The sequence below is a fragment of the Lepus europaeus genome, chromosome 20 (genome assembly GCF_033115175.1).
Source record: "Lepus europaeus isolate LE1 chromosome 20, mLepTim1.pri, whole genome shotgun sequence".
Lineage (NCBI taxonomy): Eukaryota > Metazoa > Chordata > Mammalia > Lagomorpha > Leporidae > Lepus > Lepus europaeus.
In genome coordinates this window covers 65,041,725-65,062,770 of record NC_084846.1, presented here as the reverse complement: position 1 = coordinate 65,062,770, position 21,046 = coordinate 65,041,725, and the positions used below count along the sequence as shown (strand labels likewise).

At 54.2% G+C, this 21,046-nt stretch overlaps 1 protein-coding gene across 1 annotated transcript in view; it reads right to left on the bottom strand.

Moving 5' to 3' along the window:
- ABCA13 (ATP binding cassette subfamily A member 13) overlaps positions 1 to 21,046 on the bottom strand; it is a 329,120-nt gene that overhangs the window by 245,767 nt on the left and 62,307 nt on the right. The window contains 7 exon segments of the mRNA XM_062178561.1: positions 520 to 697; positions 1,907 to 2,071; positions 6,118 to 6,312; positions 11,594 to 11,715; positions 13,090 to 13,169; positions 14,202 to 14,365; positions 19,740 to 19,858. Coding sequence (XP_062034545.1) covers positions 520 to 697; positions 1,907 to 2,071; positions 6,118 to 6,312; positions 11,594 to 11,715; positions 13,090 to 13,169; positions 14,202 to 14,365; positions 19,740 to 19,858 — 1,023 coding nt within the window.

The window sequence follows — 21,046 nt, the reverse complement described above, 5'->3', positions numbered from 1 at the left end:
AAGCAAAAGCCTGCAGCCTGTTATCAACAGGGCTGAGGTGTCTAAGCTCCAGCCCTCGCCAGCTCGGCCAGCCTTTCTCGAACACAAGGCCAGGAAACCACACATTGGTCAGCTCTCATCTGTAGCTCAGGATCACATGTGACAAATCTACAGGGGGACAAGTTCAAGTCCTCTGTGTTCAAGGATACAGCCAGTCTGCAAACACCAGAGAGGTGACCACTGTCTGTGCCTGGGCCCTGCCCCCCACTGGTTGGCCTGAAGTACCAAGGCAGCTGGGGCCACAGGTGCAGTAGATGCTGCAGACCCAGCTTCTCAGTGACACAGGTGAGAGCATGAACCTGAGCTCACGGCACTGAGGGCTTCCAAAGCCGACTGCCAGGGAGCGGCTGACTATTGTGAAAACAAAGGGCAAATCCTGTGCCGGTAAGTATCGGCTCCTACACAGAACATGTGGTATAAAGTGGGCCAGTCAGCAACATACAAATGAGCCTATGTAGCTACGAATGACCGTCGTCTTACTTGAATCCTCAGGAATGTTGAATTTCTCCTTGTCATCCTCCAAGAGCTCATTAACTCTGGGCAAACTGATGAATGTGTTAGAATCACTGAGAAAAGATGCTTGGTCCTTGCAAACCATCTTCACCACAGTCTGGAAGGAGCCAAAGACTGAGCCTCTGGCCAGGCCACCTCTTGGAACCTAGGGACATCAGAAAAGTCACTTGCTACTACACCATGCTTTAAAGCAACTCCTTGCCACCCTCCTGGAAGGGTAGTCCTTTCTTCAATTGAATGTAGAAATGCTCAACAAGCCAAAGGTCGGAAGCCTGGTCTCATCTCGCCTGCCCTTCGGACACTATTCAGATAGCTACTATGATTTTTCTGTGGCTAAATGCTAGAGGAAAGGTAAATGTCATGCACATGCACACATGCATGTGCTCATACATGTACATCCACACACATACATACATGCAGGCACGTGTTTACAACACATGCATACACATACATGACACACCTGTGCTTATACGTATGCACGGCACATGTGTAGACACATGTGTCTACACACACATGTGTGCAGACATACATGTGCGCCTATATGCGCTCATAGAAATATCTACACAACATATATGCACACATTTACACTCACATCAGCAAATCCTTGATGTTTATCCAGTAATAAATTATTAATCCATAAAACATCACTAACTCAGACTAACTCGCAGGCTTAATTTGTGTTTATGCCACCAAATCACTCCAGTATCAGAGCTGTCCAGATGACCCTTCAGCTGAGGAGCACACTGACCTCCTGCCTCCTCAGCAGCTTTGGGGGTGTTGTAGCAGCTCCTAGTCCTACACCTTCGATCGCCAATGCCCCTGGACTCCTCCTCCTCCGTCCCTGGGCAATCCCGTCACAGACAAGGAGAATTCAAGCAAAAACAAATATCAAGCTGCCAACCTAATTCAAGTTTGTGTTTGCATTTGCCTCAAATGATCTGTAATTTGTCAGCCAATTATTTATATGTAAATAAATGTTTTTAAGGTTCTTGAAAGCAATTTGCTCTCTGAATTAAGTTAAACAGGCCCTTGAAGTCTCTTCTGTGCTAATAATTGTGCTGGTGATTTCCACTCCATGGGCCGTGCCTGACCCGTCCCCACCTCCACGTTGGCGGAATGTGGAGCCACAAGTACTTTGCAGTGTTGTATCACGTTGTCAGGGAGACGTGAAGCCTGACGCTGCACCACCCAGGGGCCTCCAGAGACAGAAAAAGGCATTCCAAATGCCTACATTTTGTTGTATAATACAAACTTTAGATATTCAAAGAGAAATAACAGACAAAAGGAACAAATACAAGAAAATAACAAAGGGAGCAAAATCAGTACTTTCCCAGGGGCAAGATCAACCACACACCTGCTGAAAGCCGGAGGTGTCCAGCAAGGCGTCGATGTTCAGGGTGTGAAGAAACGCAGGGAGGTGTCGGAGGATGTGCTGGGCTCTGCCGAGTAAGGAGCTGAGGCTGGACACGACATCCGACAGGGAGTGGAGCAAGCCCCTGGCTTCGGGTGGCATCCGAGTCTTACCGGACAGAAACACAACGTCAGATACTCAACACTGCACCTGCACTCTCACAAGCACCCTTGGAGAGGGAAAACCTGGCGATTGATTCGATTCTCTCTGACTTCAGAGCTATCTTTGCTGTCCTCTACAGGAGAAAAAAATAACCTCTTTATTAGTGGAGCCATAGCGCAGCGTTTTGGAGCACATTAAATTGCACCAATATGTGCAAATGCAAACCAAGACCATGTATGACCTACCGTTAGCAGTCAAATCATTTTGGAAACATTTTGACTGAGGTGGGAATTTAAGATGTTCAGAACAAACCGGCCCACAGAGGACGCAGTTTACATTGATCGGCTGCTTTGCAGTATTCATAACATGCACACGTCATTCCAGTCCTGCCAGAGCCTGGGGATGCACCTGCAGAGCCTGCTTTGTGCACGAGAAATCCAAGGTGTGGAGAGCTCACAGCTCTCCCGAAGTCTCCAACGAGAGGGCTCAGCCTGCTGACTCAGTGCCCGTCAAATCCTGCTGCACAGTCACCACCCGCCACACCAGGCATTTGACTCACGAGTACTGTTTACATTTTGTGAATTCCACAGAGCCAGGGGTTTTGCCAACACTGATGTGCCGCTGCCAGGGACAGGAGAGCATCCGGCAGTACTGTCGGCACAGTACTTGTTGGGTAACAGATAAGTCCACCAGTGCCACATCTCTCCATGGGGTTGGGAAAATGAATGAGTTCAGAGTGTCATCCGCACACTGAATGTCCGGTTTTTCTGCCCGGGGCCCAGGACCTGCCACTGTTCTCATCTTTGCACACTGGAATTCTGCTCTTGCTGCCTGGCTGCTGGCTCCCGGCCGGCCTCTGGGGACAGAGATCACAGCCTCACCCTCCACAGACATGCTCTGCTAACAAGACTCGGTGCCATCCCTCAGGAAAAAAGGCACAAGAAAAGCAGAAGTGGCCTATGGCTTTGTCAGTGCTTCTACTCCCTTTCTAATTATAGCTGCTCTCTAAAACGGCAAAGACACTGCCCCCTGACGTGTGGTGGGAGTGACGGGGAGTTAGGCACAGCACCGGCACACCCAGAGGAATCTCTCAAGTGGCTGCAGGTACCCACCACGGCCAAGTGAAACAGAAGGTGTGCAGCTGTGGTAGCTGAAGTTGCACTTGGATGGATGATTGGCACCTGCCCTCCCATCTGAGCAGCCTCACACACTAGTCCCCTTCCCCTGGGCACAGATCTGAGCAGCCTCACACACTAGTCCCCTTCCCCTGGGCGGAGATCTGAGCAGCCTCACACACTAGTCCCCTTCCCCTGGGCAGAGACCTGAGCACCTCACACACTCGTCCCCTTCCCCTGGGCGGAGATCTGAGCACCTCACACACTAGTCCCCTTCCCCTGGGGACTGAGCTCTGAGCACCTCACACACTAGTCCCCTTCCCCTGGGGACTGAGCTCTGAGCACCTCACACACTAGTCCCCTTCACCTGGGGACTGAGATCTGAGCACCTCACACACTCATCCCCTTCCCCTGGGGACTGAGATCTGAGCACCTCACACACTCATCCCCTTCCCCTGGGGACTGAGCTCTGAGCACCTCACACACTAGTCCCCTTCCCCTGGGGACTGAGATCTGAGCACCTCACACACTCGTCCCCTTCCACTGGGGACTGAGCTCTGAGCACCTCACACACTCGTCCCCTTCCCCTGGGGACTGAGATCTGAGCACCTCACACACTCGTCCCCTTCCCCTGGGGACTGAGATCTGAGCACCTCACACACTCGTCCCCTTCCACTGGGGACTGAGCTCTGAGCACCTCACACACTCGTCCCCTTCCCCTGGGCAGAGATCTGAGCAGCCTCACACACTAGTCCCCTTCCCCTGGGGACTGAGATCTGAGCACCTCACACACTAGTCCCCTTCCCCTGGGCAGAGACCTGAGCATTCACACACTCGTCCCCTTCCCCTGGGGACTGAGGTCTGAGCACCTCACACACTCGTCCCCTTCCCCTGGGGACTGAGATCTGAGCACCTCACACACTAGTCCCCTTCCCCTGGGCAGAGACCTGAGCATTCACACACTCGTCCCCTTCCCCTGGGGACTGAGGTCTGAGCACCTCACACACTCGTCCCCTTCCCCTGGGCGGAGATCTGAGCACCTCACACACTAGTCCCCTTCCCCTGGGGACTGAGCTCTGAGCACCTCACACACTAGTCCCCTTCCCCTGGGGACTGAGCTCTGAGCACCTCACACACTCGTCCCCTTCCCCTGGGGACTGAGCTCTGAGCACCTCACACACTCGTCCCCTTCCCCTGGGGACTGAGATCTGAGCACCTCACACACTAGTCCCCTTCCCCTGGGGACTGAGCTCTGAGCACCTCACACACTCGTCCCCTTCCCCTGGGCGGAGATCTGAGCACCTCACACACTAGTCCCCTTCCCCTGGGGACTGAGCTCTGAGCACCTCACACACTAGTCCCCTTCCCCTGGGCACAGATCTGAGCACCTCACACACTAGTCCCCTTCCCATGGGGACTGAGATCTGAGCAGCCTCACACACTAGTCCCCTTCCCCTGGGGACTGAGCTCTGAGCACCTCACACACTCGTCCCCTTCCCCTGGGCGGAGATCTGAGCACCTCACACACTCGTCCCCTTCCCCTGGGGACTGAGATCTGAGCACCTCACACACTAGTCCACTTCCCCTGGGCAGAGCTCTGAGCACCTCACACACTAGTCCCCTTCCCCTGGGGACTGAGATCTGAGCACCTCACACACTCGTCCCCTTCCACTGGGGACTGAGCTCTGAGCACCTCACACACTAGTCCCCTTCCCCTGGGGACTGAGCTCTGAGCACCTCACACACTAGTCCCCTTCCCCTGGGCAGAGACCTGAGCACCTCACACACTCGTCCCCTTCCCCTGGGGACTGAGATCTGAGCACCTCACACACTCGTCCCCTTCCCCTGGGCACAGATCTGAGCAGCCTCACACACTAGTCCCCTTCCCCTGGGGACTGAGCTCTGAGCACCTCACACACTCGTCCCCTTCCCCTGGGGACTGAGATCTGAGCACCTCACACACTCGTCCCCTTCCCCTGGGCGGAGATCTGAGCACCTCACACACTAGTCCCCTTCCCCTGGGGACTGAGCTCTGAGCACCTCACACACTCGTCCCCTTCCCCTGGGCAGAGATCTGATCGCTGGCAGCTGTGCCATTAATGCTGGCATCACTTTCATTCTGTCAGGGAGACAGAACTCAACCCCCAATCTCAAGCCTCCAGATCGTTCTTGGCGGAAATGCTGGCCTTGTCAAAGTGATGACGGGAGCTTCAGAGACTCCAGTCTCAGATGGGAGGCTGTTGTGCAGGTAACAGAGTGGCCGCTGAAACACTGGCCCACTAGTGGAGCTGTGTCCACTTCCAGAAGGCATGGTGTACCTTGGGAGAGGGGTCTGTAACGGGCAAACAGGGAACTGAGCCGCCCAGCACGCTGGCCCCGAGAATCAGCTCCACTAAGGTAGAGGGGAGCTTCAAATGACGGGGACATTCGGGAACTGTTCATCCTCCTCAGAGCATTGATGCTGCTTACTCTGAAAATTAATACTCGGGCTTGGAATGAGCGTGTGTGCTCCAACATGTACCCCCTGGATTCTCAGGGTAACAGGAGAAGGTGGCTGAGGACAGCCGGAGGTCGTGGGGGCTGCCCAGAGCCTCCACATTCACAGGTGCCACACCCCAGGTTCAGCCAACTCAGACTGAACACACTGAAGAGGACTGCACCTGTGTGGATGCACACCCAGCAGTTTTCCTCATCATGCTTCCCTAAACATGATGTTTCAACAACACACATAGTGATTACATTGCATGAGGGCTTGTAAGTAATCCAGAGATGACTTGAGCTGTATGGGAGGATGTGCACAGGCCCTGTGCAACCGCTGCACCATCTTTACAAGGGCCTTGAGCAGCCATGGCTTCTGGGACCTCAGGGGGTCCTTCCCCAGGTCCTGGCAGCTACCAGGGCACAACCGCACGGGCCCCAGCAGCCAGGTCTCCTTACTTTGTAAACGAAGCTCCGCAGGTTCAGGTTCCGACCCATGGACACAAGCAGAAGGTACACCCGTGACCCGGGCAGGCCACAGAGCTCCTCCGTCACAAACCGAGACGTCTCGTCCTGAGGAAGCGTCAGCAGGAGGCGCAGGATTTCCTGATCACACCTTCCAGACAGAGCCGCGGTGAGGGCGCTCCAGAGAACCTGAGCCAGAGCAGAGGGCGGCTAGTGAGCACACCTGCCGGCACAGGCGCCGCAGGAGGGCCCGAGCCCTCTTCCCAGCCCCTGCTCTGCTCCCCACCTCCAGGGCACTGCCTGGGAGACCGCCCCCTAGTCTCTAACATCTGAGAAGGTTAGGGTTAGTGTGTGAACATCGCCCGCTCACTTGCTCTCTCGATCTCTCTCTCTCTCTCTCTCTCTCTCACACACACACACACACACACACACACCCCTTAAGGAACTGACTCTAGCAGTTGCAAGCGTGATGAGCCCAAAGCCTGCAGGTGGACCAGCAGGCCAGGGACCTAGGGAGGGGCTGGCGTCGAATCAGGTGCAAAGGCAGAATTCCCCTTCCTGGGGTGACCTCCGTGTTTTTCTCTTCATGCTCCAGCTGATGGGACAAAGCCCACCCACACTAAGCCCAGTGTGCTTTGCTCCACACCTGCCAACATCAGCATTAATCTCACTCAGAAAAATATTCACAGGGACATTTAAAATAACGCCTGGCCAAGTCCCCGAGAACCACGGGTTAGACCAGCGTACACAGTCACTCACGAGAACGGCCAGGACGCAATCGCTAGGAGCCGAGGTGCCGAGTGTTTCAGACAAACCCGGTCACACCCGGCTGCGCAGGAAGCCCCGCTCCCACACGGGGCTCGCAGGGCACACACCTCGCCAGGGTTTCCTTTACGCCTCCATTTCCAGATACGCTCCCTGCAGAGAGCAGGAGGTCCCGGGGGAATGCCTGGAGGTGGGGTCCAGGCCCTCACCCTTGGCTTCCTCAGAGAAGCCCCTTTGTTTGGCCCCATAAGGCAGACCCTGAAGGACACGTTCCTCGCAAAGGGGCATTGTCCAAACAGCTCACGGGAGTCACCGGGGCTTTCCACGAGCATCGACCAGCGCCGCCCAGTCCAGGCCTCTCCATGCCTGCACGCAGAGCCATGGCCTCCCTGGTCACGCAGGGCCCAGCTCTGGGCTCCCCGTGCCTCAGAATCTGGTCCCGGGGTGAGAGATGTTGCTGCCCTCTGTGGCGCTCCAGATTCTACCATTTACCGTCTGAAAACCTGAGTGTGTCCCTTTCTGCTGTCGCGAGAGCAGAGTGGGGGGGAGTGGGGGTGGGGACAGGAGGAACGGGGACGACACTCAACCACTTGGGTGCAAACAGCAGCAGCGACTCCTTTCCAAAGCAACACAGGCTCTGCCAGCAAACCCCCGAGTGACCACAAACACGGATGCCCGGCCCCGGAGGCCTTCCAGGGTGTTGGTTTGGAAAGCTGTCAGGGCACGAGGGACCTGGGACAGGGGTCTCCCTTCCCAAGAGCCTGGCACACACACTCGGCCACTCCAATAGTTATCGGGGTGCTGGGCTGGTATCAATCCGGGTATTGATCCGGGCGTTTTCTGGGTGCTGATCTGCATGTTCATGTGGGTATCGGTCAGGATGATAACCCAGGCACCTGAGTATTGACGGGGCGTGTATCCGGGTATTCATCTGGGTATCGACCTGGGCGTTTTCTGAGTGACGTGGACGCTCACCTGGGTATTGGTCGAGGCATTTGTCCGGGCACCTATCTGGGTATTGATCGGGACGTTTACCTGGGTATCCGAGGACTGGTCTGGTTTAAAAACAAGAACGACCTGCAGGAAGTCGCTTGCCTCTTCAGCAGTGGCTCATTTCCTGAATGTCTGCAGAACCCCAGTGTCGCCAGCGTGAGGGGCAGCGGCGCAGCCGCAGCCGCGAGGGGACGCGGGGAGGCAGGAGCCGGGAGGGCGGCTCCGGCAGCCGAGCGCCTGGCAGTGACCTGCGGGCAGGCGGCGAGGACAGAGCCTGTGCCTATCAGAGGCGCTGGGCTCCCACCACCGATGCGGGACAGAGGCGGCCCCAGAGGGTGGGAGGAGCGGCTGGGGACGCTGCGAGCCGAGCTGGGCTTCGTGGCCAGGAGCGGAAGGGCCGACTCCAGCCGGGTCCCCAGGGCCCTGTGAGGAGCTTGGTCCCCGGGGTGGCACCGGTGGGGGAGGGGTGGAGCCCGGCGGCCAGGCGGCTCTCTGCGACCCCTAGGGTAGCGTCACAGGGGTTGTTATGAATGGGGCAAGCCTGGCCTCTCCTCCTCCTCCTCCAACAAAGCTGCCTCCAGTGAGGCCCTTCGCCGGTGCCTGCGTCGGGACATCTGGACTTCCAGCCTCCAAAACTGGGAGCAAGAGAGACCCTGCCTCACGCGAAGGTGACCGCCTGGGGATGAGCAGCCACAGCGACGAACGCGAGGGACACGGGCACTCTGGCTCTTCCTGTGCGACTGCCTGTGACCCCGAGCTTGTCCATCCGGTAGGGGTGAAGTTAGGATCAAAAACCACACGGGGTGTAAGAATTAAATGGCACACAAAGCTCCGGAGATAGGGGACAGCGTGCAGGGGCGCTCAGCTCCCACCAGCAGGCCGTCAGCAATGAGCAGCAAAGACAGATTTGAGTCACAGGGTAGTTCAAGAAAGGAGAGGTGGATGGATCCAATGATTGAGAAACACGACTGTGCGTGTGTGAGTGTGTGTGTGTGTGTGTGTGTGTGTGTGTGAGAGAGAGAGAGAGAGAGAGAGAGAGAGAAAGAGAAAGAGACAAAGCGAATGAATCCCTTCTGTACTCCCAAAGAGACTGAGGAGACCCCTGCTTGCTTCCGTAAGGGTAGAACAGGGTGCAGCAGAAGCAGCCACGGGCCCCGCCCCACCTTGCTGCTTGCTGCGCCCTGCAGGTGGCTCCTGGCTCAGCAGCTGCAGGCCCCGCCCTGAGTTCAGTACGTGGCTGCACCTCTCCATCAGAGCTGCTGTCTGGCCACCTCTGCACCCAGCCCCCGCCCCTGTCCCAGGTCCCGCGCTCCATTGACAGCTTCCCCAAAGTCATGGGGAAAATGAAAACCACCTCAGCTTCATTTTTTCAAACCAACTTTGGAAATCGAGGACAAATAACAATCGTGGCAGAATCCAGGTCATAGATTTGTCAATGGAACCAACCTAAGATGAGGCAGGAAACTTGACCAGATGTACCATCATTTCTTCTTCTCGAGAGAAGTAAAGCCAAGGATCAAGATAACTTCCCACCAGAAGAAGCACCCCCAGGAGAGACCAGAACTCTCTGGGCAGCCCCTCCCCTTCCTCGAGGAGGAAGGAGAAGCCACAAAGGGAGGGAAGAAGGCAGGCAGGGAGAAGGAAGAATTTTGGCTGTGACCCCAGCACCACTGAACAGTGTTCCCTGTGGCCAGCAGCAGCGTGCACGGTCTTACAAGGATAAACCTGCAAACTGACCCTAAAACCACAGCAGAGAATCCCAAGGAGAAAGACAAGGAGGAGTCCAGCATATACAATGTGCTACCACCTTGACTGCTAGAAAACACCAGAGTCTGGAGCCAGTACTGTGGCGTAGCAGGTAAAACTGCCACCTGCAGTCCGGCATCCCATATGGGTGCCAGTTGGAGTCCCGGCTGCTCCACTTCCGATTCAGCTCTCTGCTATGGCCTGGGAAAGCAGTGGAAGAGGGCCCAAGAACTTGGGCCCCTGCACCTGTGTAGGAGACTCGGAAGAAGCTCCTGGCTCCAGGTCGGAACAGCTCTGGCAACCGTCTAGGGAGTGAAACAGAAGATGGACGACCTCTCTCTCTCTCTCTCTGCCTCTGCCTCTCTGTAACACTGTCTTTCAAATAAATTAATTAATTAAACACACACACACAACACCAGGGCCCAAAGAGCCAGCCCCTAACCCAGCACAAGCCCTGCTGGATCTGTAGGTAAGTGTGGCTCCATGAACACACTGTGTTCAAATTGCATCATTATAAATTTCAATAGCAAAGTTGCAGCGTTTAAAAATAGCCCTTCCGATTACCTAACCGCCCGGCTATTTAGGTGACCCCAATGACTTACACTGCCAAAGGCGCAGTGAAGACACACAAATTGAAAAATACACAAAGCACGGCAACAAAAGCCTCTTCCCGGGACATCACTCGGAATTCAGGCCTCGGAACACAGCCCTCTGGGCACAGAGCGGCAGCGACACCCGGAGGCGGCTTGCTAACCAGCCAGCTCCCACCAGGAACAGTTCCCAGGAACAGTTCGGCCCAGACACGGTCTCAGGCCTTTGCATTTGAAAGGGACTGGGAGGCTACCTGGTCCGACCCTCACAGCAGCCGGCAGCCTCTCAGGTTAACTCCATCCCCATTCCCTTTCCCTGTTGCACACTCCAGCAACTAAAGATTCCAAACCAAAGCCAGGACAGCAGGCGAGGTTTGTGGGAGCAATCTCACTTCTCCCTGCCCCTAACCTCCAACTTCCCCTCAGCGTTTCTGTGCACACTGTGTTTGACAAGCTGAACCTGGTATTTTTGCCATGAGAAACAGGTGCTGTGTATTTTACCATAAGTAACTTGGTGATGCTGTCATTCGGATTCCCAGCTTTCGGTCCAGTTTTTCCTCGATCTAATCATTCTGTCTCTGAAGCTTGTGCCCGTCCCCAGTGAGGCAGAATTGACATGAAATGAAACGTGTCTTCATTGTCAACTGAGATGTTCACTTGTGAGCTAGCCTCACGCTTACCACTTCTAGAAGGTTCCACATACAGGAGGAGAAAGCCCCAGTTGGAAGGGTGAAAGGGTGCCTCAGATTAACGACTCCAGAGGCACCTGAGCCAACTGTGCAGCTCCCTGCTCCCCTCCTCCGGGGGGGCCATAACCCAAAACCACCCAGCGGGAGCTGCCCACGCTTTGACTTGTTGCAACCACTGTGGACATTTTCGCCACCTTTCCAGCGGCCTCAGGCAGTGCTTCTCACCCATCTTGGGAGGGCACAGCCTCTCATCACACAGCTGCTTCTACAAGGAGCCGCCACGGAGCACACAGGGGAAATCACAGCTGATTTCGACGTGTATTTAGCTGGGCTTGCTTTTGGAAATATTTTGAGAATGCTACAACAACTACTGAACCCTGCAATGTCGTGCTGTGGGGTTATGAGTCACTGGAGTTAGTATCACCAATGTTAGCCTTTGTAACCCCAAATAAAGAGAACACTGTAAAATTAAAGGCCCCACATCTTTGATGTGAGGCAAAGACATCCTTCTGTTCTGTGCCTGTTCTCTCGTTTCCTTCCTGCCTCCTGTCACATCACTGGCGCAGGAACCCCTGCCGTCACCCAGGGGAGGGGAGGGAGGAGGAGGAGCAGTGGCTGCAGGAACACCAAGGGCTTCCGGCTGAAGGCTGCGCGGGCAAGCGCGGTGCACAAGCAACAGCACTGTACCTTGGAGTGGGACACGTTGGCTTCCAAGATGCCGTCAATGGCTTCATCGGAGATGTGGACCGAAGACCGAAGCTCTTCAATTAACTCGGGGACGTTGTTCATCAAATCTTTGATTTTCACATCTGAAAAATGAAGCCAGAAAACTCTGACAAGTGTTTAGATTACAGCCGACTGTGAAAACAGAATCTGATGTTACACCCGGCAAAGGCAGTTTCCTTCACAATAACCAGTTCACCGTCAACACTAAACAAGGTTACGTTCACTCCGAGAAGTAACTGAGATAACTTACACTACAGCTAAACCAAACCCCAGGTACGTGGGGTCTTCTGGCCCTGAGACCTGTGTGTTTGAAGATTTGCTTTCAAAAGAACTTTTCCTTAGGGAACCAAGCCCAAGTGCACGGGAAAGCCCTCTCTACAGGTCTTCTCTCATCTTCTGAAAGAAGGCCACGTAAGTACTCGCCGGAATTCTTCAGTCCTGGTCTGTTGCTGCTGCAGGAAGCTTCATGAGTGGTGTAGACTGAACAAGCAAGGACTCAGGGACCCACGCATGTCAACCACATGTCCAGGAATCAGGGATCCACGCATGTCAACCACCATGTCCAGGACACAGGGATCCACGCATGTCAACCACCATGTCCAGGACACAGGGACCCACGCATGTCAACCACCATGTCCAGGACACAGGGATCCACGCATGTCAACCACCATGTCCAGGACACAGGGACCCACGCATGTCAACCACCATGTCCAGGACACAGGGACCCACGCATGTCAACCACCATGTCCAGGACACAGGGACCCACGCATGTCAACCACCATGTCCAGGACACAGGGACCCACGCATGTCAACCACATGTCCAGGACACAGGGATCCACGCATGTCAACCACATGTCCAGGAGTCAGGGACCCACGCATGTCAACCACCATGTCCAGGACACAGGGACCCACGCATGTCAACCACCATGTCCAGGACACAGGGACCCACGCATGTCAGCCCCGTGTCCAGGACACAGGGACCCACGCATGTCAACCACCATGTCCAGGAGTCAGGGACCCACGCATGTCAACCCCATGTCCAGGACACAGGGACCCACACATGTCAACCACCATGTCCAGGAGTCAGGGACCCACGCATGTCAACCACCATGTCCAGGAATCAAGGACCCATGCATGTCAACCACATGTTCAGGACACAGGGACCCACACATGTCAACCCCATTTCCAGGAATCAGGGACCCACACACATCAGCCATCTTGCCCAGGGAAGAGGCAAAACCCAGACCACAGAAGCTTCTCTTCCTTCCTCTGCTGGACTTCTGTGCCCCTGGGTTTTAGGACTTTCCTTAAAAACCCAAATACATCAGACCAGACGAGTTCTGAGTTGTGAATTATCACATACAGCATACTGCTTCCCCTGTACACTTTAGTAATATATTTGTGTGAAAAAACTAGACAGTTTTCAATCATGCAAACTTGGACGACCAAATACTCACCCTCAGTTACTGTGAAATTGCTGAGAAAAGTCGCGATGGGAAACCCTGACAACCAGGTCTCTGCGAGGCTTTTGGCCAACCTAAGACGGCAAAAAAGTAAAGCTAAGTAGCCAAGATAAAAACATAAGAAGCGCCGGCGCCGCGGCTCACTAGGCTAATCCTCCGCCTTGCGGCGCCGGCACACCGGGTTCTAGTCCCGGTCGGGGCACCGATCCTGTCCCGGTTGCCCCTCTTCCAGGCCAGCTCTCTGCTGTGGCCAGGGAGTGCAGTGGAGGATGGCCCAAGTGCTTGGGCCCTGCACCCCATGGGAGACCAGGAGAAGCACCTGGCTCCTGCCATCGGATCAGCGCGGTGTGCCGGCCACAGTGCGCCAACCGCGGCGGCCATTGGAGGGTGAACCAACGGCAAAAAAGGAAGACCTTTCTCTCTGTCTCTCTCTCACTGTCCACTCTGCCTGTCAAAAAAAAACATAAGAAGCAAGATGGGAGACTGCAATGCTGCCTTTGTTCCAGGAGGTGAGCTGCACGCAAGACCACAGGTCCACACAACCCTTGCCCATACTGTCGGTGTATGAACCCCCCGTCATAGCAGCGCTCCAAAATTGCCTTCTCAGAGTCCGTGCCACACACAATGAACCAGAGCAGTAAGGATGTATCATAAACCACCTCTCACAAATATGGAGGACAGAAAGAGTAGCTCACGGGAACAGCCCGGAAATTAGCATAGCAGGAGTCAGACGAACACCCCTCTGTCTGCGAACAAAGCCCCTAGACTCCCCCTCCAGCACCCATGTGTCTGCAGCACTAAGATTCCAAAAATATTTAATTGGAAAAATGTGACTGTTCATTGATCCACATTTAATGCCACCTGCAATCCTGGGTCACCTTTTGATCTAATATCTTGATCACCAACAATGTTGGCCTGTAGTGAATGTCGTTCTCACATTCGGCATTGAAAAACCTAGTCATAGAAAATTCGGATGTTATTTAGGAAGTCATATGTATGTTCTGCACACACACGCACACGTGTACTAACGGCTGTGGTACAGATTAGTGTCTGAAAGCCATAATTAAAAATGCTCCTGGCAAAGGCAGGAGCCCCACAGTGCATACCTGTGCACGTGCTGCTGCACAGGCCCCAGCCCGGGCTGGCACACGCAGTCCTGGGCAGTGGCATTTTCCAAGTTGCTCTTGAAGCTTCCCAAGGCTCTAGAAAGATTTCTGATGAGACGTTCACAAGTCAGTTGAGTGGGTGAGGACCACATTTTTTCAATTTCCTACAAAACACAGAAATGATGCAATGATGGGTTAGAGCATAGACTTCCTCATGTGAGCTGAAGCCTGGGTTCCCGATAAACATGTGCCCTCACCCAGTGTTACCTGCACTGCCACTTTTGCATCTTCTGTATTCTCAGGCCACAGCAAACCACCACATACATTTCAGAGTAACTGAGTGAACTCCTGACTAGAAATCAGAATCCAGAGTCTGCTGCTGGTTCCGCCCTTAACCAGCCTGGTGAAAAGCCACGTCCTTGGGTTCGGGGCAGGGAGGGAGCAGTGCCCTGCTACGGGACCCGGCACCTGCCTCCCTGGAGCTCAGCCCCTAGGAACCTGCGCAACTCAACAGCCAAAAAAAGAAAAGGGCAAGGACTCGAGCAGACATTTCTCCAAAGATGACACAAAAGTGACCAACTGGTCCATGAAAAGGCACTCGGCATCACTAATCAGGGAACTACAAATCAAAAGCACCAGGAGCTATCATCCCACACTGTTAGGATGGACATCACAAAACACAGACATAACAAGTGGTGCTGGGGACATGGAGAAGAAGGAACCACTCTGCACAGGACAGCATTGTGGAGCTGCCGAACAAGCCAACCATCTCACTACTGGGTTTCTATCCAGAGGCGACAAAACCAGGTCTCCGACACCTGTCCTGCCGTGCTTATTCCAACACTATTCACAGCTAACATGGAAACAACGTAAGTGTTCACTGTGATGAGTGGGTGAAGAAAATGTGGCTGTGTGCCTTGGAATATCAGTCAACCATAAAAAGGTAGGAAGTGATGCCACTGTGACAACATGGATGAAGCCAGGAGACAAGTACTGCAGGGTCGTCTCACCTGAAGTCGATGTCATTGAAACAGAGACTGGAAGAGTGGCTACCAGGGGTAGGGGTGGGGGTGGCAAACGGGGAGATCAGGCCCAAGGCATAAAGGTGCAGCTGTGCAGGGCGAGGAGACCGGGCTGCGTCTAACACACTGAGGAGGGCCACAGTCCCTGATGGAAACCTGCCGAGAGCGGATCTTCCCACACACGTGTGCACACACACAGGCAACCCTGCGAGGTGGTGGACACGGCTACTTTGCTGGACTGTAGTAACCATTTCACTATGTATTTTTTATCAAAGCATCTTTTTTACACCTAAAATTTAAACAAAAAAGATGAAAATGAAAATAAGAAAACAGGATTTTCAAAAAATCACAGCCACAAAACCAGACACTAAAAAGAAGCCACACGTGGCTATGAGCAATGTGGGTGAAACCTGGGACTGGGAGGTTCCTGTCTGCCAGCAGAGGGGCCCCCAGGACCCTGAGCAGTGAGAGACCCCGGGTCTCAGCCCCGATTCGCAGGCCCCTCCAACAGCATCTGGACACCTGATCAGCAGCTTCTTAGAAGCACTGACCAGTTTGGCCAAAGATCCCACAGTTTTGAAAAAAAAAAAATGTCTTTAGAATAATACTTGAAAGTTGTGCATTAGAACACTTTATCATATATAAAATGAAGTGAAAATATAGGTGATTTAAAAACGTAAAACATCTGAAAAGCAGCATGCCTGTACCAGGATACTCCAAAAATGGAATTAAAATATACGTTTATTTTGGTGCAAAATATTTTTAAAAGCCACACGCGGCTTTTTTTCTCTCTCTTTTTTATTTTATTTGACAGGTAGAGTTACAGACAGTGAGAGGGAGAGACACAGAGAAAGGTTTTCCTTCTGTTGGTTCACCCCCCCAAATGGCTGCCACAGCCAGCGCACTGTGCCAATCCAAAGCCAGGAGCCAAGTACCTCCTCTTGGTCTCCCATGGGGTGCAGGGCCCAAGCACTTGGGCCATCCTCCACTACACTCCCAGGCCACAGCAGAGAGCTGGACTGGAAGAGGAGCAACCAGGACTAGAACCCGGGGCCCATATGGGATTCCGGCGCTGCAGGCGGAGGATTAGCCAAGTGAGCCACGGTGCCGGCCCCATGGTGGCTTTTTCTTAACACACACCTTCTGTGACGGGATTTCCCATGTGTTCCTGGACACAGCCCTGCTGCCACGTAGAAGGCATTTCATTCACCCAAGTGCACCTGCTTCCTCTCATTCAGTGTACAGCCCGATCTTTCCTGACGCTGGACGTGTGGTCCCAAGTCGTGCAGATCACGGGAAGGTATCACAGGCAGGCCGACACTTAGATAACACTTCTGCCTAAACACAGCTCTAAATATTTCTCAAAACAATCTTCAGTTTCTCTTGCAAAGAAAAAAAATCAGCTGTTTAGTAGGTGACCAGAGGGAGCTAACAAGTGCTGAATGCCACCCGGGCCCCAGGCACAGCTGAGGGGTGGGGTGGAGGGCAGAGACTTCCCAGGAGCTGAAGCGTGTTGACAACAATGTGACAAGGACACCCAAAGTCACCCACCTCCATCTCCAAGCCTCTGAAATCTCACTGTGGATGGGACAGGACAGCCAGCCAGTCACAGGCAACGTCAAGAAAAATAAGGAACGCAGAGGCAGGCAGTGTGGGGTTCGCACGAGGGCTCACGACCCTCTCCAGCATCGTCAGGGCAGCGTGCTGCAGCCACAGGGCAGCAGGTGGCCTCCCAACTCCCAAGGGCTGGCACGGCAGAAGAAGGGGCAAAGGACAGGATGGGAGACACTCAAGAAAGCAGACGGCCACAGGACAGCAGGGCCTTGCACCTGTCCCCCTGGGACCTGCGAGACTTCTGGGGGAGACCAGAAGACACCGGAGGCCCCCACAGGGACGACAGCTCTGATGGCTGCTGCAGCTGCACGGTGAGGAGAGGGCTGTGTGGAGGAGCAGCAGAGCGCTGGGACAGGGCCACCACCGTCCCCCCGAGGGGGCAGGGGAAGGCTCAGTCCACAGGGTGGCTGTAGGGGGGCCACGGCCATTTCTAGAAACTTTTGGAAGGCAGAACAGAGTTTGCTCTCAGAGAATAAACAAGAACGGGTCACCAAGGGTGCCAGGAGCATTGCCCAGAGCACCCCAGAGAAAGAACTCCGGGGAGGGCGGAGTGGGTGGGGGTCCAGAGCCCTGTCCCAGGGACATGGCAGTGACAATGGCTGTCAAGGAGACAGCTGAATGCACAACCCAAGTTCAGGGGCGCCTTGCTGCAGACGGAAGTCCGGACGCGGTGGGAAGGTATTGGAATTCTAGGTTGTGGGTGACTCTAGTAAGACTGCCCAGTGTGCAGGCACTGAAGAGACAAGACCTGCTGTGAGCCTGGGACCATCCCGCCCATGGGGGAAGCAGGAAGGCACAGAGGCAGTCGGCCAAGGTGCTGGGAGTGAGGAAGCACAGGGCACAGCATCGTCAGTGCCACCCCCAGGCATAGGTCCTCACCACAGCGGCGTCTGGGGCCCGCAGGGTCTGGAGGAGGTGGGCGGCCCAGGCCAGTGTCATTTCCACACTGTGGTGGCCTCAAGGCTACACTGACCTCCTTCCTTCTCCTACTTCCTTCCCTTACACCTGCTCCACCCTGGAGACCTGAGTGCCTCCAGCTCCTCCTCCCTCACTGCCCCCAAAGTCAGGGGCACGGCCCCACTCATCATCTGGATATAATGCCAGGTGAGCAGGAAGGTGGCAGTGAGCACAGGCAGAGAGCACCTGTAGGCGGAGCAGCGTCCCAAGGCTGCGACCCACTGTCCACTCCCAATCCTGTGCCAAGAAGAGCTTTGTCTGCACAACCTGCTGCTGTTCACCACACAGGACTTTGCACACAATCCCCAGTTCTGTCACCTAAACACTTCACAGGCTCATGCTCCCCTTCCTCCCAGGTCACAGCAGTGGGTACGCATCAGCGTCCCACAGAGGCTGGCTCACTCCCGAGACTGTCAGCTGCACAGCCCTTCTCACAGGGCTATGCCGTAGAGAATTCCGTCTTAGGACACTCTAGTTCACAGCTTGTAATTATATGCAAATTAAATTAAATCCAACGCTTTTAGAAGATTCCTGCTACGGATGTTATCCCTAACTTCCACAAAGTCATCATTTTGCCCAGCCAGGATTGTAAGGCGAGCACGCCTTCCCCACCCTCAGTGCCGAGGCCCAGTTTCCTTCCCCGAGGTCGCACTGGTCTGTTAGGCTCCACTTTTAGGGTAGGACGGGTCCACATGGGAAAGGCTGGCCTCGCAGGCTCTCCTCTGGCTGGAGCAGACCTCACCTGTCCAGGGACCGGTCAGCTAAGTGGGCAAGGTTGCAGAAGTGGCAGGGTAGGAAGCCCCCAGCTCAACCTGCAGTTCTAGCCACAGTCTCCCATCAGCTTATCCCACACGTGTTGGGACTCCCCGGGCACCTGGCTGCCCCTTTTTTGAAATCTAATTGCTGATCCCCATTCGGCTCCTTATTGCTTCTTCCCACTCTTTCATGCAGAGAGAGGACGAGGACAAGGGTTGGCAGCCCGGAACCCTCGCAGCGTGGATTCGATCAGCGGGCTCTCTCGCTGGCGGTGGGAAGTCTGTGTTGGTACCGAGAGCAGCATACGTCAGAATGTTTAGGAGCTGAAAGACTAGAACTAGCCCTGTTCCTTGTCGCCTCTGCCAGGCACAGGAAGAGTTGAATAGCTTAGGATTTCCGTGCACCTCAAGTCCGTGAACCACAGCCCATCCCAGCAGCATGCCATCCCAACATCAGCAACATCCTGCTTTTGCCACCAAGGACAGGAGCGTCCTCCCTTTATCAAAACTGAACAGCCAGAACTGTTGACAATCACATGCCAGTTTGAACCATGAACACGTCTTCGATTCAGTTCTCAAACTTCACATTCAAAGAGGGAGAATACTAAGCTGGTTCCTATGGAGCTGTCACCTCTTGGTGCTTGCCAGTGGATCTGGGTGTTGGAGCCAGCAATGGGGCAGAGGGGGTTTAAAAAACAAGCTCTCCAGAATGAAAACTGAGTGATCTGATTGTGGCACCTGCCACGTGGCCTCACTCAGGCTGCCACGATGACGTCACTGAATGTCAACCCGGAAAGCACTGCACATTAGCACACAGCTGTACCTCATCATCTCCATCCCAGATACAACAGGTGCAAACAGTCCCAGGAGGACGGATCGCAGAAAACATGCAAAACAGAAAATCAGACTCTCGAATGTGTACTCCTCTTAGTTTTAACATAACATAATGTTCTTAAATCACATGTTTATAGAACTTGGTTCTTAGCAATGTGGGTGTTTAGCAAGCAGCTCTCCCGACTCAGGGAGGGGCCCAGGAGCGGGAGGAGCGCGGGTGCTGCAGGCCTAGCTCTCGTCCCGCGTGCGCACCCCACAGGGCTCTGGTCGTGAGAAGTAGGCTGTGAGCTGGAAGTAACTGAGCTGCTTCTGAGGGCCAAAGGCCAAGAGGGTGAAACAAACAGAGGATGACAAACCTGATAGTGGTCTTGCCCCAGGGCGAACCCTTGTACTGCAGACAAAAGGAGGCGCCTTGTCCCGCCGTGCTTGCAGCTCAGAGCAGCACACAAAACGTCCCGGGTCAGGGGAGGGTTTTCTGCCAGAGGAACACAGAGAAGTAACTCAAACAGTCCTCTCCCCACCTCTCAAGACCATTTCTTTTTCTAAATTCCGATTTATTTATTTGAAAGGCAGAGAGAGAAACAGAAAGATGCCCCAGCTTCTGATTCACTTCCAAGTGCCCACAACCTACAGAGCTGGGCCGGGCCAGGCCAAAGCCAGGAGGTTGGAACCCAGCCTGGCTCTCCCATGTCGGTTCAGGGACCAAAGCACTCGAGTCACCACCTGCCGCCTCCCAGGATGCACTTTTTTTTTAAGTTATTTATTTGATAGATAGAGTTATAGACAGTGAGTGAGAGAGAGAGAGAGAGGTCTTCCTTCCATTGGTTCACTCCCCAAATGGCCACAACGGCCAGAGCTGCGCCAATCCAAAGCCAGGTGCTTCTCCTGGTCTCCCATGTGGGTGCAGGGCCCAAGCACTTGGGCCATTCTCCACTGCCCTCCCAGGCCGCAGCAGAGAGCTGGACTGGAAGAGGAGCAGCCGGGACTAGAACCCGGGGCCCATATGGGATGCCGGCACCACAGGTGGAGCATTAACCACGTGAGCCACGGCGCTGCCCCCCCCCACCCCCCCAGGATTCACATGAGCAGGAAGCCAGACTCAGAATCGGCTGGAACTCAAACCCAGGCACTCCCAACCCACAAAGTCATTTTTCTTAGGGACACAGATTCCTGGAGATTTCTTAAATCATCAGGATGAACATCCGTATAATGAGGCAAACTGTGATTAGAGTTCTAAAGGCACAGCCCTGCCACTCTAGGGCAGGGGATGGATGGATAAGGAAAGTGAGACAGCAGTTTAGCCACGAGACGTGCTGGCCTTTACCTCACGTGAAATGTAAAAAGCAAAAATTAATTTTCCCGATTCCAAGTGTGCCGCATTAACTTAATAGTTTCAGTACATAATAAAATAAACCCAAATGCAGGTCTAATGAGCACTTCATTCATTTAACAGCTGTTACACTGGCTGACCGTGAAATGCCAGAATAATTACGTCTTCAGACCTGGCTGAGCTCCGTACGCCGGAGCAAGAGCCGGAGAGAAGCCAGCTTTGATTTTTGCTCCAGGTGGCTTCTGTATCCTGATATCATTTATTGATCACCCTAACATGCTTAGATACATAGAGCTGTGTGGTTAACAATATCACCAACGTTCGTACACGGTC